Source organism: Malania oleifera, chromosome 7, assembly GCF_029873635.1.
Source record: "Malania oleifera isolate guangnan ecotype guangnan chromosome 7, ASM2987363v1, whole genome shotgun sequence".
In the NCBI taxonomy this organism is placed as follows: Eukaryota; Viridiplantae; Streptophyta; class Magnoliopsida; order Santalales; family Ximeniaceae; genus Malania; species Malania oleifera.
The window spans coordinates 13,197,383-13,214,232 of NC_080423.1; the positions used below are offsets into that span (position 1 = coordinate 13,197,383).

Sequence of the window (16,850 nt, forward strand, 5' to 3'; positions counted from 1 at the left end):
CTTGGATGACATTCTAGAGCTTCACTATGGAGCTAACAGACTTTTCCACATGTTTAAGTGAACCTGGTGGGACATTAACAATAAAAAAGAGTAGGATAAACACGGATGCCTACTTTACCAGTGTCAATTTTAGCAAAAAATGGTATCAAAATGACTCTTTTGTGCTAGCAATGCAGGTAGAATAAGTGTTCTACCTTGAGAACACAGAATTGAAGGTTGAATGACATGTGGCCCAAAAAATTCCTCCTCAAAATTCGTATGCTAATAAAGAAGTCGCAGATTTGGAGAAAAGTGTCTGCAATGATACTTTCCAAGAAGATCAGTCATCTATTAGTGCAGCAACGCAATCTACTTTCAATGGTGTCCATAAGGGAGCCGATCCTATACTATTGAATAGGGCTAGTGTCATGGCAGAACACATAGGGACTGCGGACATTAGAATTGAACCTTCTGTACACGTTGACTTCATCGACAATGATGAAACTGACGGTGAAGATGAAATAGTGGTCGAGTATTGTAGTGAAGAGGAAAACACTCTAGAAAGTGAGTAATGAGTCCCTAAAATACATGATTTTAGACCCTCATTTATCTTTGTTTATTCTCATTTTACTATGTATTTGCCCAAAGTTATCATTATTCAGAACTATGCAAGGTTTGTTTGTCTTTTCAGGAAAAACAGGTTAAAACCATGGAGTTAGGCACTATAAGAAGTCAACGAGGAATTGGAGGGCTCAAAGCTCAAATCAGATGTTTAGCCAAATTCCTGAAGCTTCATATCAACAATGAACAAGAAGACGATGCTAGGCTATGTGGCGTGACCAACAACACACAAGGGTGACTTAGTCTTCCACTGCAGGTTCCAAGGTTCAGACTAAGCTCAGAATGCTGCAAGGCTCGACCAAGTGCTTGACCAAGTGACTCTCTAGGGTGACCACATCAAGATACTGAGATAGAACTAAGAGCAGAAATACCGAGAGTCTCGACGAAGTGCTCGACCAAGAGACTTTAAGGGGCGACGATGTCAAGTTCCTGAGATTTCTTGAAGATCGAGATCCTGCAAGTCTCAACTATCATCTCAACAAGCAAGACCCTGAGACGCGACATAGTAGAAGACATTAAAGATTCAAATTCCTGATTTCCTATGAGTCTCGACTAAGGGCGACTTGGTGGGCAGTGACGATCTTATGCGCGAGATTTGCTAAAAACTTTCCTAACTTGTAAAACAAACCTTGTAAACCCTAGAGCCTATAAGTATTCGCTACAAACACAAGCTTTGGGTTCCTCTTTGGCCTCTCTTAGGTTAGTTACAGACCTAGGATGTCATTGAGAGCCAAGTTAGATTAGGACCAGTGTAGATTTCTAGGTTGTGCATGAAGTTTCTCACAGCTTGTGACAACCGACGGCGTTCGTGTGTTTTCCAATGTATATTACCTAGTCTTCTTTTGTACTTCCTGACATTAGTGATAGACATGATGAATGCAAAGGAATGATCTTTTTACTTGCTTTCCATTTACTACTTTCTTTACTTACTTTTGATTTACTGCTCTATGTGTGATGAAAGGTTGCAGATAAGGATAAGCACTACTACATTTCTGTCAGGGGAAAATAGTTGGCTACAGATTCCTCGGAGGTGTATGTGATCATTGAGACAAGGTATACTCCAATTCTCAACTATGCTCCAGACGGTTGGTGCACCCTTGCTACCCTGTGCCCTCGAACGTCCCTCTCCCGCTTTGGCCTGAGATTCTTGGGTTAGTACTTCTATCAAAGCCTACAGGAGCATAGTTAGAGGCATGGCATCCAGTGCTTGTTCAGCCATCAGCATGACTTTGTTAGAGTAGGGTAACATAGAAATTTACTTGCTTTCTAGTAATGTTAATTTACATGATTTCATTTAAATGCTTTTCAATAGTTGGATAGAAAACAACACCAAAAATATCATCTTTTTACTCTTCATAACAAGGTTTTAGTAAACTAATTTGGAAGAGGTTCTATAAATTGCGCTTCAAGTCCCTGAAGATTGACACCCAACTTACCCACTTTCTAAAGAACTTGGGATAGTTAGGTTGTATAAATTTTATTTTTGGTAGTTAAGGACCCAAGCCTTGACAAGCCTACCAAATTTTGGCGCCGCTGCCAAGAAACTTGGCTACAGTTATGAACCAACTTCTAAATTAGGGTATTGTTGCCTTGTTCTTTTAAATTGCTCTCATTTTATTTTCATTTTCTTTGTTATTTTTATTTTTCTTTGTTTTGTGTTTACTGTTTTTGAAGTCTGAATCCTTGTGCTTAAAAGTGTGTATGTTTGGTTTGCTTTCTTTGGAACCTGAGATACTTCCCATAGATCCTGAGATTGAAAAATCATGTAGGTCCCTTAGGAAACCTATCTCTAATCCAGAGAAGGCTAAGTCGTAGAAACTGAAAGCCATGACCGAAAATAACCCACTGGTTCCCACTGAACAAATCCTGAAACCCCAAGCTCCCTACCTACCTGTGGTAGGAGAGCAACCCCTTCAGCTTCTTAGGGACTACTTTGTACCTAACACATGCACATAGCCATCCTGCATCCGGTTCCTAGATGTTCAGGTAGCACAATTTGAGATTAAGACTTCAATCATCTCGATGCTACCCAACTTTCATAGGAACTTTACTAAAAATCCTTATTAGCATCTAGATGAGTTCTTGGAGATTTGTTCCCCCATCTGTACACCTAATTTCAGTGATGACACCCTTCGCCTTAGTCTTTTTCCATTCTCTCTTAAGGATAAGGCCAAATATTGGTTGACATACTTAGAGCCAAACTTGGTGACCAAGTGGGCCACCATGTAGCATGAATTTCTGAAAAATTACTTCCTAATTAGGAAGACTAACCAGCTACGAAGGGCAATCACAAGTTTCACACAAACGGATGGGGAACTTTTCTTTGAGACTTGGGAGCATTTCAAGGACCTACTTCGTAAATGCCCATACCATTAGGCCCCCAAGTGGCAATTAGTTCAAAATTTTTATGAAGGGTTAGCTGAGAGAGATAGGTCCATAGTTGATGCATCGTGCATAGGTACTTTCCTCACCAAGCATGAGAACGAGGCATGGGTTCTCTTTGAAAAGTTGGATGAAAATTCTCAGCAGCACATGGCTGCCACTCGTAGACTACCCAATCCATCAACCTCTAAACCTAAGGGAGTTTATGAGTTAGCCACAAATCATGACCTAAGCCCTACTCTACACATCATATCTTAGAAAGTTTATTAGTTCTTATTGCTACGACAACAACAACAATTGATGGCGGACATAGAAGTTTGTGCGATTTGCTCCAACCCTGTGCTTACGTGTTATAATTACCCACACATTCTTTCCCAAATTGAGCTTGTGCAAGAGGAAGTCAAGGCCACCCACCATTGGTATGATCGGTCATCAAATAACTACAACTTGAATACCTATAGTTCCGGATGGAAGTAATATCCCAACTTTTCTTGGAGACCACAAGCTCCAGCCTTTCAAGCCCAAAGACCTCAACAAAACCCTAGTGCTTCACTCCCTCGACCATATCCAAATTTCCAAGATTCTTATACTACAGTGCAAAGGCAATCATTGTTTCAACAACCACCTCTTCAACAAACTAACCATGATTCCTTTCAAGAGATGGTGTTGAAAACCTTACAAAGCATTGAAGCAGATTGCCAAGTGAAGCTGCAATTACTCCATTCTCACTCACAATCCATAGCTAAGTTGGAGGCCACTATGGGGCAACTCACTAGGTCAGTTAGTAGGAGAAACGAAGGTGAGTTGCCAAGCCAGCCGCATATACTACCTAAGAGTTAGTGCGGAGTAGAATGTGAGACCATAGTAGAACCTTCATCGTGTAAAGTACATGCCCAGGCGATAACCACACTTAAGAGTGGTAGGGAGATCAACAATATGGGCTGGGGAGATAATAAGTCAAGAAAAGGGTAAAGAAAAGAAAAGGGTTGAACCTACAAAAGTAGGGGCCCCTCTTTCTCATGAGTCAGAGACAGACACAGAAACATCTACCCTACCACAACATGGAACACTTCCCCATCACATTCCTGCAGCCCCTTACCCTACAACTCTCCATGCACCCTTTAAAACTAAGAAGGATACCACTATTGAATCCATCATGGACACATTTAAGCAAGTTAAGGTCAACATCCCTCTCTTAGACGCCATCAAGCAAATACCTGCATATGCCAAATTCCTCAAGGACCTATGCACGCAAAAGCGCAAATCAAGGGTGCATATGAACAAGCAAGTCAAGTTGACCGAGCATGCAAGCTCAATCCTTTAAGGTCACCTCCCTCATAAGCAAAAAGGTCTTGGTGCTCCAACCATTTCATGTGTAATCAATAATTACACAATTGATAGCACCCTTTTGGACTTAGGAGCAAGCATGTGAACCTTCTACCATACTCTGTTTTCAAATAATTTAATCTAGGAGAGTTGAAGCCCACCCCGATAACATTAAGCTTTGCTGATCGTTAAGTGAAAAACCCCAGGGTGTAATAGAGGACGTTTTAGTTAAGGTTAACGAGTTTTACTAACCTGTTGACTTTATAGTCTTGGATATGGAACCCTCTGACCAAACTAAAGACTAGATCCCTGTCCTGTTAGGATGACCCTTTTTGGCCACCGCAAATGCTTGTATTCAATGTAGGACAGGGATTATGGATGTGTCCTTTGGTAACATGCAACTCCGACTGTTTTCCATGCATCTTAGCATCCACCTGAAGACGTCCATGATATTGACGTCGATATGATTGATGAATATGTTGAGGATGTGGCCCCCTTGATCTTATAGAGGAATCCTTTAAGGGATATAATTCAACCTGAGAGCAACCCCTTAGCTAACCCGGATGACCCATGCAAATAGATTTTCTCAATTCAGGTTACAGTCTCCGGATTGGAAGGGAACATGTAGAGACCCGAACCCATAAAAAAAAAAAAGTATAAAAATGGGATTTTGCCAGTTTCGTCGAAGAAGCCAATGTTCTTGTTGACAAATGCCCTTCAATGCTTCATCACCAAAATTCAGAACCTCGTCGACGAAGAGATCCCGACTAACAGAAAAAAATAGCAGGCTTGGGTTCGTCAACGAAGGAGGAGGTTCAGCAACGAACACCTTCTATGTCTCGTCGACAAGGGACCAATTCGTCGATGAGTCTAACCGAGTCAAAAGGCCTATAATGTCATTTTTTATTGCTTAAAAATTAAGAAACCCAAAACTCTCTCTCTCTCTCTCTCTCTCTCTCTCTCTACAGTTCTTTGTCGTTCGTCGCCTGTTTCGACGATCGAAAGTTACTGCAAGGATCATGGAGCTAGGATATATAGTTCTAGAGGATTAGATTTTCTGTTTGGTGATAAAGGTCGGGATTTGGTTTTTGAGCATTTTGATTTCTGTTTCAAAATTAGGTAAGGGGGTTATGTTTAATACAGTGTTTTATCGTTTTTGACCGGTGGATATGTTTATGGTACTAATATGTTTATGTTTTTAGTTATTCTTTTGAAAACCAACTGGTGATAAAGAATTTTTGCAATAAAAATGTTGTGGGAGAACTTTGATTAAAAAATTAGCCCAAAAGATTTAAGGGAGTTTTTGGCTAATCAAAGTTGCTAATTAAACTTATGGAGGGAGTATATATAGAGTTCTAGAATTTTTGATCGTTGAGGGTACACGCTTGGTATTTTTAGAAATGTTTTATTAAAAATTGAACATGATTAGTATTGAAAAATTATCGAAACTCGAGAGGTTTGGTCGGTTGACCCTAGCTTTAGTCGGCTGTCCTCTTACATTTAGTAGCATTAGAAATTCTTGATTTGATTTAGAATTGCCAATATTTATGTCTTTCATGAAATGCCTACCATGCTATACTTATATGGGCCAAAAATCAAATGAAATTTGACTCAAAGTTTAAATTTAATTATTAAGTTTTGAAAATTTTTAAAATTAACCCAGTGCATAGCATAGGTCTCTACTAGTAAACAATATATGATTACTATTTTCTAATTAACGACAATACTAATATTAATTTATATTTGTAACATTTATAATACTTTTTTACAATTTATCATTAATTAATTAACTAAATTAAGTTCAATAATGGGAGGGAGAGAGGGGGAAGAGGAAAAAAGAAGAAAGAAAAATTGGAACTTTGCCCAAAAGTTAAAATTTATCTTAAAGTAGCTAACTATGAGTGAACAAAAAATAATATGATACTTACCGTAAAGTACTTAATTTCTCCCAAAACGTAATTTCAAACAAAATATTTTTTGCAATAAATACTCGTTTGAATACAATCCAACATTACCTAAATCCTACAACTTAATCACAAATTCTCTCTAACATTCTCATCATAATATCTTAAGATTTTATTTGGAAAAATGAATTTTGGGCTTCAACAATTTAAAATATAAAATTTGAAATCTTCACCACATTTTCCATTGAATGATCAGAGGGGGGATTGGTGGCGTGGGGTAGTATAATGCATGGCTGCCTCTTGCAGCATGTTTTATTACATCCTCTATATGAAGCGAAAAATTTATACAGAGAACAGTTAAAGCTTGAAAAACAGAGATAAGGGAACAGAGTAGTATTACTAAACCATATTAAAGTTAAATGAAAAATGCAAAAACAGAACATTCCGCTGACCTTGAAGGTCTGCTCCCAGCGTCCAGGGAACGCCTCTAAATAGAATCAAGTTATCCAAAACACTTCAAGGACAGTAGTAAAGAGACCCAAAACTTAAACGAAGTTTTATTTAATTCTCCCTCTCAGAATATAATATGATCAACATAGCAGCATTCCGCTAAAATTCCCGCATTTTTTCTGCTTTAATTCACAAATCGAAGTGTTTACAAAATTGACTCGACCCAACCATGTAAAATTTGCATGTGGCGCCATTGTTTCAACAGCGATTTTTGTTAGCACCTGGTTGCTTGACGAATTTCGAGCTTCCAAGTGGAGGGAAATCATCTTTGCCCACGACAAAGGAATTAACTTGAGCCTGCTTAATGCTTCCAGATCCATCATGTGCACCTTTTTTATGATACTGATGCTGATGTTGTTCGATTTGTGAGTCGTCCACAGAAGAATATTCAGCAGGCCTAGCTCCTCTCAATTCGGGATCTGGTAAAAACTTGAATGGCAATTTGTTGTCATCCATTTTCCGGAAAGTGATAGAAATCCTGAAAAGGGGTAGATATAATAGAAATAAGAAATGATATGCAAAAGAGATGAGTTTTAGATCTTACTTATAACAACTAAAAGATGAAAAAGTATAGTACCTTTTAGCTGGGACACTAGGAACACAGTGTTTAGCAACATCAGCTCCATTTCCATTCAAAACAAGCACCGATCTGCAAGACATAAATGGCAAAAATATTAAAATCAGAATATAATATAAACATCTAGGGTTATTTAGGATCCCATTGTGATGCTTTCTTTGGCATTAGGAAAAAAACCCAACTAGAAAACCATGCAATGATTTTTCACTTACAGAAACTATACAATGAAATACAAACGGGTCCAAAAGGAGATTTAGGAAGCATACCCCACAGGCAAAGGTATAGATGCAGGGCCTGAGAACTCTCCTGGACTCAGAATCTTCAGGTTTGAACCAAAGAGTATATTGCACTTGGTCAAGAATGAGACAGTGCAGAAAGGTCTGAGGAAGTCATGGTGGTCAATGTGAGGAGGGATGCAATCCCCCTCGTAATATATATTCACGATGCAGCTGTTGGGGACACATGTTGAAGGTAGAACTTGCCATCTGACCATCCTCCTGATCATTTGCTTGAACAAAGAAGGTAGGGGATCAACTTCTTCATCTCTAATTATGCCAGGGGGATTTCCATCTTTGTCCTGTAAGATAATTAAGAAATTTAAATTTTAAAACCCACAAGTAGTGTTTGGGAGCATCAATTTCAGACCTTCGATTTGGACTTGGGTGGATTTGAATAAATCTCAATACAATTTTATATTACATTTTAACCAAATCCAATACAACTCCAAATACAATGCCTCTCCAAACATAGGGTCAGTCAATCTATAAATGAAAATATGACAGTTAATAGAAACAGGAAAGGAAGGGTTGAAATATTACAACTGCATAATTGTAACAACAGCCAAATTGCATCGTGATTCGCCCTTTACCACGCATCCACCTTCTTGGCGCTGAATATGTGCGTTCTGTTAAATGATCAAACAAACAGACCTAAGTAACTACATTCTATGGAAAACTTCATATTCTTTAGTGACCACCTCACAACTAAAAAAACAAAAACTTTCAGCACTCCCAAATCCCAATAGCATGCACATGATTTACTTAAAGAGGATGATCTGATGATGAAATATCATGTCATAGTCATGAATAAGGGTAACAAAACATATGATGCAAGTATGAAAAAGAAAGCAATAAACTATCCTCAGAAGCAAACTATGACAGGTTCTTCCCACCTCAAATGGCCTTGTTCCTTGGTCCTTATCTATCTAGTATTTTCTTGCTATTTTTCATCCATATAGACCCAAGCAGATAAGTATGAATAAAAAATAAAAAGAAGAAAAATATAAATGATTATGAAAAAACACAATTAATATGCATACCTCGAAGCTGCCCCCTTTGTCCCTTCTGTTGTAAATTATAGACACATTGAACTATCGTCCTTTGCTCCTCAGAATTAAATACATCAGTATGAAGCTCAAGCCCTTGAAGCACATTAGTCATTTTTCCATTAATTATCTCATTATAAGCAAAATCTTTCTTCCTCCCCACCTTTGAAACCCTAATTTTCTCCTTTTCGTCCTCAGATAAACCACTATTTGTTGGTGAGGAAACTCTGGTGAGTCCATCATTCAGCAATATTTCAGAACCTGAATGATCCAACAAACTTCGCTTACTGCTAACTGATCCTGCTGAGGAAGGGGACGAATCAGCAGCATATCCCTTTCGTGTTGCTGAATAAACTGATTCCTTGGTTCGATTAGAGCTGCTTGGATTGCTTTCTTGCTGCTGAGACCTGCCACTGATAGTCATAGATTCTGAACTCTTGACAAGTAAACTCAGGCTTGAACCATTGGCAGACTGCAATGCCCCTGAATTTTCAGTGTCGTCACTACTGGACAATGGTTTTCCATTACTGATTTTTCCTGAATTTCACAAAAAAAAAAAAAAGTGCAGATCACATAAGTATTTATTGTCTCCGGTCTCCTTTACAGTAGAAACAAAACAAAAGGAAAATAAAAATAAAAATAAAAATAAAAAATTAAATTTCTCTATAAGGGAAACTAATCAAAATCATAGGATTTATATCATCATCACTATTATTTGAAAAAGTATAGAAGATTGTACCAACAGGGAAAGAGAATGTACAAGGAGCATATTGAGAGTATACTATAATATAGAGTGGGAAGAGGATAACAGATGACGTGCTATTAACAAACATCAATCAAGACAACTCCTGGAAAGCATGAATTCTTCAAAAGAGTTCCTGCTGAATTTTTTATTTGCTCCTATCCAGCAGAAGATATACCACAAATTCTTTTGAAATGCAACTTTTTTTTTTGGTTTTCTTCATATGACAATCTGTCCATTTCCCTTCTTTCCATATTTCCCATAAAATTGCAAGAGGTCTTGCATATCTAAAACAGTGTGCCATAACCCATAAGCATTGCAGTAGCTGAAGAAAGCAGGTTAAAACATTGGATGAGTAGGAACAGTGAGCAGCAGATGGCAGATGATTCATGTTTTCCTCATCTTCAACTAAGGATAATCTTTTGATCTCCGACTTCACAAAATTCTGAATCAAACCAAAGATACTAATCTTGATCCTAAATGCACCAGATTGCTCATATTAAGGCAGTATTACAGGTTTGGAATGCTGATGGAGAGTGCATCCAAGAAAGTAAAATGGAGATGATGGACCAATTTATAATTGAATCCATATGGAATGAACACCATCTGGAGTGGGACTTCCTAGCTGCTATTGCAACAATTTTGGGGCGGGGCGGGGCGGGGCGGGGTAGATGTCTTACAGGGAAAACATTCCATCTCGTGCCTAATGAAATCAGTGATCACTGACTGGACATGGATTCTATCGGTTGTACCTGGCTTGCACGATGATAGGGATAGAGTCATACTATGGCAAAAAATATTCATGCTATGTTTGGGAGCATGGATTTTGGAACTTGGACTTATATTTGGGTGGATTTGGAAAAAAAAATCAATACAATTTTAAATTACATTTTATCCAAATCTAATACAACTCTAAATCCAAAATCTCTCCAAGCATAGGGTCAGAATCTGTAACAAAATGGGCAGCCCTTGGTGCATTTATTATGAGTTTAACATAGCCCACTTGAAACGTGAACTCAAACATTAACACAGCAATGGAGAATTTCTCAGAGATCAAACACCCGCATAATTCAATCTACTCACCCCTAGACAGAGCTATGGTCAAGCTATGGTGAGAACCCAAAAAAATCTACCGTAACCAAATAATATTGACTCAGTTTCATAAAAACTGTATGAAACGTAACCCTGCTCAATCAATCACTTGAAATTATATGGTTGGGTTTTGGGGGCAGAAAAGTGTCAAAATACCAACTCCCAAGACTTTCTAGAATCAACCGTCCGTAAACAAATAATATTGACTCAGTTTCATAAAAAAAAAAAAAAAAACTGACATTTTTTCCCCCTGTTTTGAAATTTGAAGAGGCACACAAGCAAAATTTATAACAAATCAAAACTGCCTAATCAGAAAAAGCAAAACCCTAGAGTAACCATCACGGCCATTAGCAATCGAATGAATAAATTAGTAAAGTAGTGCCGACAGCAGCTTGGTATTACAAGATTATCTGATTACCTGCGCCACAAAGAACCGTAATGCCCGTAACCAAATAATATTGACTCAGTTTCATAAAATAAAATAAAATAAACTAACTTCTTTTTCCCTGTTTTGAAATCTGAAGAGGCGCACAGGCAAAATTCATAACAAATTAAAACTACCTAATCAGAAAAAGCAAAACCCTAGAGTAACCATCACGGCCACAAGCAATCGAAAGAAAAAAATAGTAGCGGCATCAGCTTGGTATTACAAGATTATCTGATTACCTGCGCCACAGATTTTGCGAATACGAGTCTGCAGAAGAGATTGGCAATTACCGCAAAACCCTTCAGACAAAAACTCCAAAAGTTCATCGCGTCCCAACCTATGCAAGTGCTCCATCCAGTCGGTCCCGGCGGCTGAATTCACCGCCCGGCCGGCAAAGTCAGTGCCCATAGTCGGTACCGCAGCCAATGAATCGGAGGGTTTAGATTTGGGTCATACCATGCAGGGAAAGGAAAGTACGTTCAAGGTTTTGAACGATTTCGAATGTACCAAAAGCCCATAGATTCGGTCAGTTAAAAGGAGGATTCTGGTTTAGGCCCGTTTGCTTTTACGTGTGAAAGAAGTAAAGGACTCCGTAATTTTGAATTTCAATGCAAAACGAATCCTGAAGTCAAGGGCGTGTTTGCATTTTTATTTTATTTTATTTTATTTATTTTCTCTTCTCCTTTATGTGACAATGCGTATTTTACACTCTTTTTTTAAAAAAAATATTGTTGGAATCTGTGTACTTTAATATTAAAAACTAATTTTTGTAGATTAAAATGTTTATTTTACACATAATTTTTATTTAAATTTTAAATATAATTAAGCATACTAAAAGTTTTCTTAATAATTTTTTTTATTTTCAAATTTTTTTATTTATTATTATTATTTTTTTCAATTGTAGTACTAAAAAACGAATTATGTAATATTGTAATTTAGTAAAAAAATATTATAGTTTCTATTTTATTATAATATTTTTAAATTTTTGCTATTTTTCATTTTTCATAATTTAATTGTATTTTTAAATTTTGTTTATGTGATTTAAGGACAAAAATGAATATTTGTTTCAATCAAGTATTAATTTGTTCAGCTAACATGTTGTTTGTTTTTAGTTTTAATTTTTGTTTCTGATTTTTAGTTTCGTCTTTGATTTTTGCTTTCATAATTTGTGACATTAATATCAAATGGTGTTTGAAATCAATTTTCTTTCTTAGGCACTACAAACATTTTGCTACAAATATAAAATAAATAAAAATCATAAATATTTAATTAAAAATAGAATCTACGTATACAAATACATTAAAATAGGTTGCCCCACTCTCGTATGCCTCCAAAAGCTAAATTCAATTTTTTTAGAACTTTGAATTTTAGATTATATGACTAATTTTTTTATTGTTTTGTTGATGAGTACCGGGATTGGATTGAATCGCCTCATCTTGGGTGACGGACTAAGAGAGTAGTTGAGATTAAGGGTCTTTAAAGTTAAATAGAGTTGCTACTAATATGTTATTTTTAAGGTATGTTTAGTTCACCCAATTATTATTGATTTCTTAGCGTCTAAGGTAAACTTTTGTCCAAAACAAGTAGTCTTGGTTTTTGTGATCAAAGTAAGGTTTGGGAGTACTGATATGCGATGAGAAGGTGTTGCGTCTTTACACACCTTTCTTAACAAACAGTATTTGATTAACTTATGATTTTGATTACCTTTTAATTCAATTAAGACTTATACTCTTTTAGGCTTATTTGATTACCAATCTTTTAATATTGGATTACTCCAGTCATTGCAGAAGTCATCCTCACCTTTGAATTTCTAAAATTAACACACCATGGCTCCTTAGGGAGGCCATCCACCTTACCTCCAAGACTAGCTGTTGGCCATAGCCTATAGATAGTTGGTCGGCCCTTGAAGGCAGTCAATCAGACCTCGACAATTTCAAATTTTTTGAATTGTCTCCGCTTGATTAGTTGGAGATTTTGGGACAAAAACGTGTACTATTAATACCACATGTCAACCTTTGACATAGGTGATTAATGGGTGGCAATTATTGGTAGTTATTTTGAATTTTGAAATTCAAATTCTGAAGGTTTATAAAAGTGCATCATTGGGGAGATTTTATGGCATATTGAAGAGAGGGCAAAGTAAGGATTTTTAAGAGAAATTTGTGAATTTCAAAAAGATCTTCATTTAAAGAAGAGAAAGAAGAGAAATCATACTACTCTTCTCTTGAAAGAAACTTTTGGGATGCAATTCGAAGTGAGGGTTATTCCATTTGTTCTACAGAAGGTTCTTTTTTAAAAAGTGAAAATAGAATATGATTCCCAAGAGGGGGGGTGAATTGGATCATTTAAAACTTTTAGGCTCTTTTTAAAATTTTTACTTGTTTTAGTGCAACAATAAGAACGTAAGTAAATCAATCAAACCAAAACACACCACAAATTCCAATCAACCACAATATTGAAATCAATCAATCAAAATAAACAGGAACTCGATGCTTTCAGCCTTTGGTAATAGCCCTGTGATTATATGCAAGCTTTGTTTTGTTTTTGTTTTGTAATGCGCTCTCTTAATCAAGAGTTCCGAAAATTAACCATCGTACTCCCTTAAGGGTTTTCGCAAAAGGTTAATTGAAACGTACTTTCTAGAATTAAGAGTCTTCTATGAATTTTTAGTTAAGCCCTGCAATCAATAAATTTGCATCCAACAAATATAAGTAAAATGCAGAAAGTAAAGAGTAAGGAGGAGAGAAGAACATCGAGATTTTATGAGGTTCGGTTTATCCCCAGCCTACGTCCTCGCCTTTGGCAAACCACCAAAGGATTCCACTAGCTTAGTTCCTCTGCCGGGCGGAACAACTCCTTTTACAACCACTCCTTCAAGTAAGCTAGAGCCCGCCTCTCCAAACGATATTCTCTCACTTAGTCAACAATCCAACAAGTTTGGAATCATCCAATAATTACAATAGAAACAGCAAGTAGATGTGTACAAAGAGTGCTCTCACACAAAGCTGATTAGTACAATTCAAATCTATATACTTCAGAATTTAAATATCAAATTTGAAATACAATTTGAAGCTCAAGATTAGAATTCACTAAGTCCCATTTTCTCCGGATGAGAAATCAGTATGTAGAGCTCAGGGATTGATGATCAACACTTTCATAATATCAGCACTTTCATATTACAAGAGATTGAGCAAGCAGTGACTTTAAATGCAAGAGAGCTTAGAGTAGATTTTTTCAATTCTTGGTATGATTCAATTTGTAAAACTATGTATTTATAGGCCAATAAAGTTAGTTTCGTGCTACCCAAGATTACTTGGAGTGTTTTCCAAGTTTTAAGAAAATTTGGAGCATAAGAAACCAATTTAAAACATTTAAAATATTTAAAAAAATTGATCATTAACTGTGTTCAGATGACTGAACTATCGGGTTTAGTCTTCTGAAGTTCCTTAAAGTTTTGAAAATTTTGAACTGGACACAAGGTCAAACGTCTGAAGTTGGGGTTCAGACTTCTAAAGTTGCAGGTTCAAACAACTGAAGGCAGGGTTCAGTCTTCTGGTAAGGTTCAACCTATTTCTGTGTTTCTATAATAAATCTTCAGACAACTGAACTTAATCTTCGGTCTTCTGAAATAATTCTTCAGATGATTGAGCGTAAACTTTAGTCTTTTGAAGTTAACTTCTTTCAGTCTTCTGGGCAGTGACTTCGGTCTTCTGAATAGTTCATTTTCTAGTTTTTTATTTTTAGTTTCAAAACCATTTTTGCTCTCTTTCTTTACTCTTTTATAAAACATTTTTCGGGGTTTTAAAATAGGTCTCTAAGTCCATGTATTTCTCCTAAAGAGTTTCAAATGATATTTCAACAAATATTCAACTTTGAAGTACTTACGTTGCTCATCCTAAAACCTTATACTCTAAACTTAAAATCTTTCATAACATGGTCACTTTGAAATCCCTTGGACTTTAGCTTGAGCTAGTTTCAGATTCCTCATGCATTGATCAATCTGGTGTTGCTTTGAGCTTCTTTTGGATCACTTGTTGGTGAATGTGGCTTGATGGTCCATAATGATCCTTGTGTTATTGCCAAACCTGAAACATCATTACTTAACCATTCCAAGTTAGATTATCATTTGTTTGTTATCACCAAAACTGATTGAAAAGCCCGATTAGGTCAACAATCTCCCTTTTTTGATGATGACAAACAAGGAGTAAAGATAAGAGTTCCTTTGAAAAAGGCTCCCCCTTACAATAAGCATCCTTTTAACATTTGATAAGAGTAATGATAAAAGTTTCAAGTAAACAAATAGCATATTATCCAACATGTAGTAATATTTAACAAGTATGTCACACATTATTCAATATGAATCTTTTAGCTCATAAAGTATGATTTCTTACTTTCATATTTTTATAAGCTCTTTAAATTCATTCACAAGACATGTATTACTTAAAGTATGATTTCTTATATTTGTATAACTTTATTCACTTTTACTTGCTTCACTTTACAAGTTATGTGTCATATTTCACCTTTACTTGCTTCACTTTATAAGTTATGTGTCATATTTCACCTTTACTTGCTTCACTTTACAAGTTATGTGCCATATTGTGTCATATTTCACTTTAGCATATTACACTTTAGCTCATTTTGTATCATCTTGGCTAACAATTTTCTTCCCCTTTGTCATTATTCAAAAAGAAACAAGGGATAGGAAATAGAATCATATTATAATAGCAAAGATGTCATTACACATAGAGGGAATTACATTCAAAAAGTATCAAAAACAAACAACTCATAAAATAACTTCAACTAGTCAAACAACTCAAACAGTGTCATACAACTCAAACAATTCATAATTATAACTCATAAATACAACATCAGCTAGTCATCTATTCTATCTTCATTTTCTTCATCTTCCTGTTCTTCTTGTTCTTCTTGACCTTCTTCTTCTTCCTCAGATCCTTCTTCTCCATCCTCAATTTCTTCTTTAGAACTATTAGCTTCACTACGGGGAGCTGAACTGATGTCCATGGGATCACCACCCCTAGAGGAATTTGCCTGATGTTCCTCAAATGTTAAGATGACAAGCAATCTACTTCTAGTTTCATTGTCATGATTGAGATTGAAAATATTTCTTTGAAGAGTGTTAAACTTTCATAGCAACCCCAACTATGGGGACATAATTTACATCTTGCTATGAGGCCAAATGTTAGGCTTTGTGGTTAGAAAATTTCATTATAGGACTTTGAATTATTGATCCCATTGCGAGACCTTGCTAATATATCATGATAATTCAACTGTCGTTAGCATTTCTCCCAAAACAAGAAGATTTTTCTGTGCCCAATTAGACAGACATAAAGTTCTTGTTTATTATAAAAAAGATTTGTGATTGCAAGACTCATATGAGCATATAGCTATGTGTAGGTTAGTTGATCCACTAACCAAGGGTTTTAACTCCTAATGTTTCCAAAACATTTAAATTGTATGGGTTTGGTTAAATCTTTGATGCTTTGAGTGAAATTTGATTTTCGATAACTTCTTTAGTCATCAAGATATTATGTATTAATTTTTTAAAAAATTTTCATTACTGTAAAATGCACAAAAAACACAAATAAATCTTGTTATGCCAATTTATTAATATTATTCAACTTTTAATCGACCATTAAATCTACAAGAAAATTAATTTACTCTTCAGAAACTAACATTTTCCCTTCATTATTTCAATTGTGATAAGTTAAATTTGAAAAATGATATCAATTTAATAAATTAAGTTATATCCTGTCTTTAAAAAATTAATGAGGGAGTGATGTTGGAAAATTTAGTGAGTGAAGTGCAATATTTTCAAAATTAAAACCGTAAGTGAATTATAACAATTCAATAATTCGACTAATTGATAGATCATGATAAATTAAGTAACTTTATTTTTTGTTAAAATTTTTAAATATATGTAAATTTAAAAATGAAAAAAATGACAA

General features: G+C 35.8%; 1 protein-coding gene and 1 non-coding gene across 2 annotated transcripts; both read right to left on the reverse strand.

Annotated features, from left to right (window-relative positions):
- Positions 1–2,872: 2,872 nt before the first annotated feature.
- On the reverse strand, positions 2,873–2,978 carry LOC131161090 (small nucleolar RNA R71). The gene has a single exon (XR_009138250.1). It is a non-coding gene; the product is annotated as a small nucleolar RNA R71 (small nucleolar RNA).
- A 3,767-nt stretch (positions 2,979–6,745) lies between these two features.
- Positions 6,746–11,460, reverse strand: LOC131159699 (RNA demethylase ALKBH9B-like). Its single transcript, XM_058114808.1, has 6 exons — positions 11,124–11,460; positions 8,618–9,160; positions 8,118–8,203; positions 7,566–7,876; positions 7,300–7,371; positions 6,746–7,200 (listed from the first exon to the last, which is right to left on the reverse strand). The coding sequence occupies exons 1-6, from the start codon at positions 11,290–11,292 to the stop codon at positions 6,921–6,923; spliced, it is 1,461 nt and encodes a 486-aa protein (XP_057970791.1). The 5' UTR covers positions 11,293–11,460; the 3' UTR covers positions 6,746–6,920.
- Positions 11,461–16,850: the final 5,390 nt, after the last annotated feature.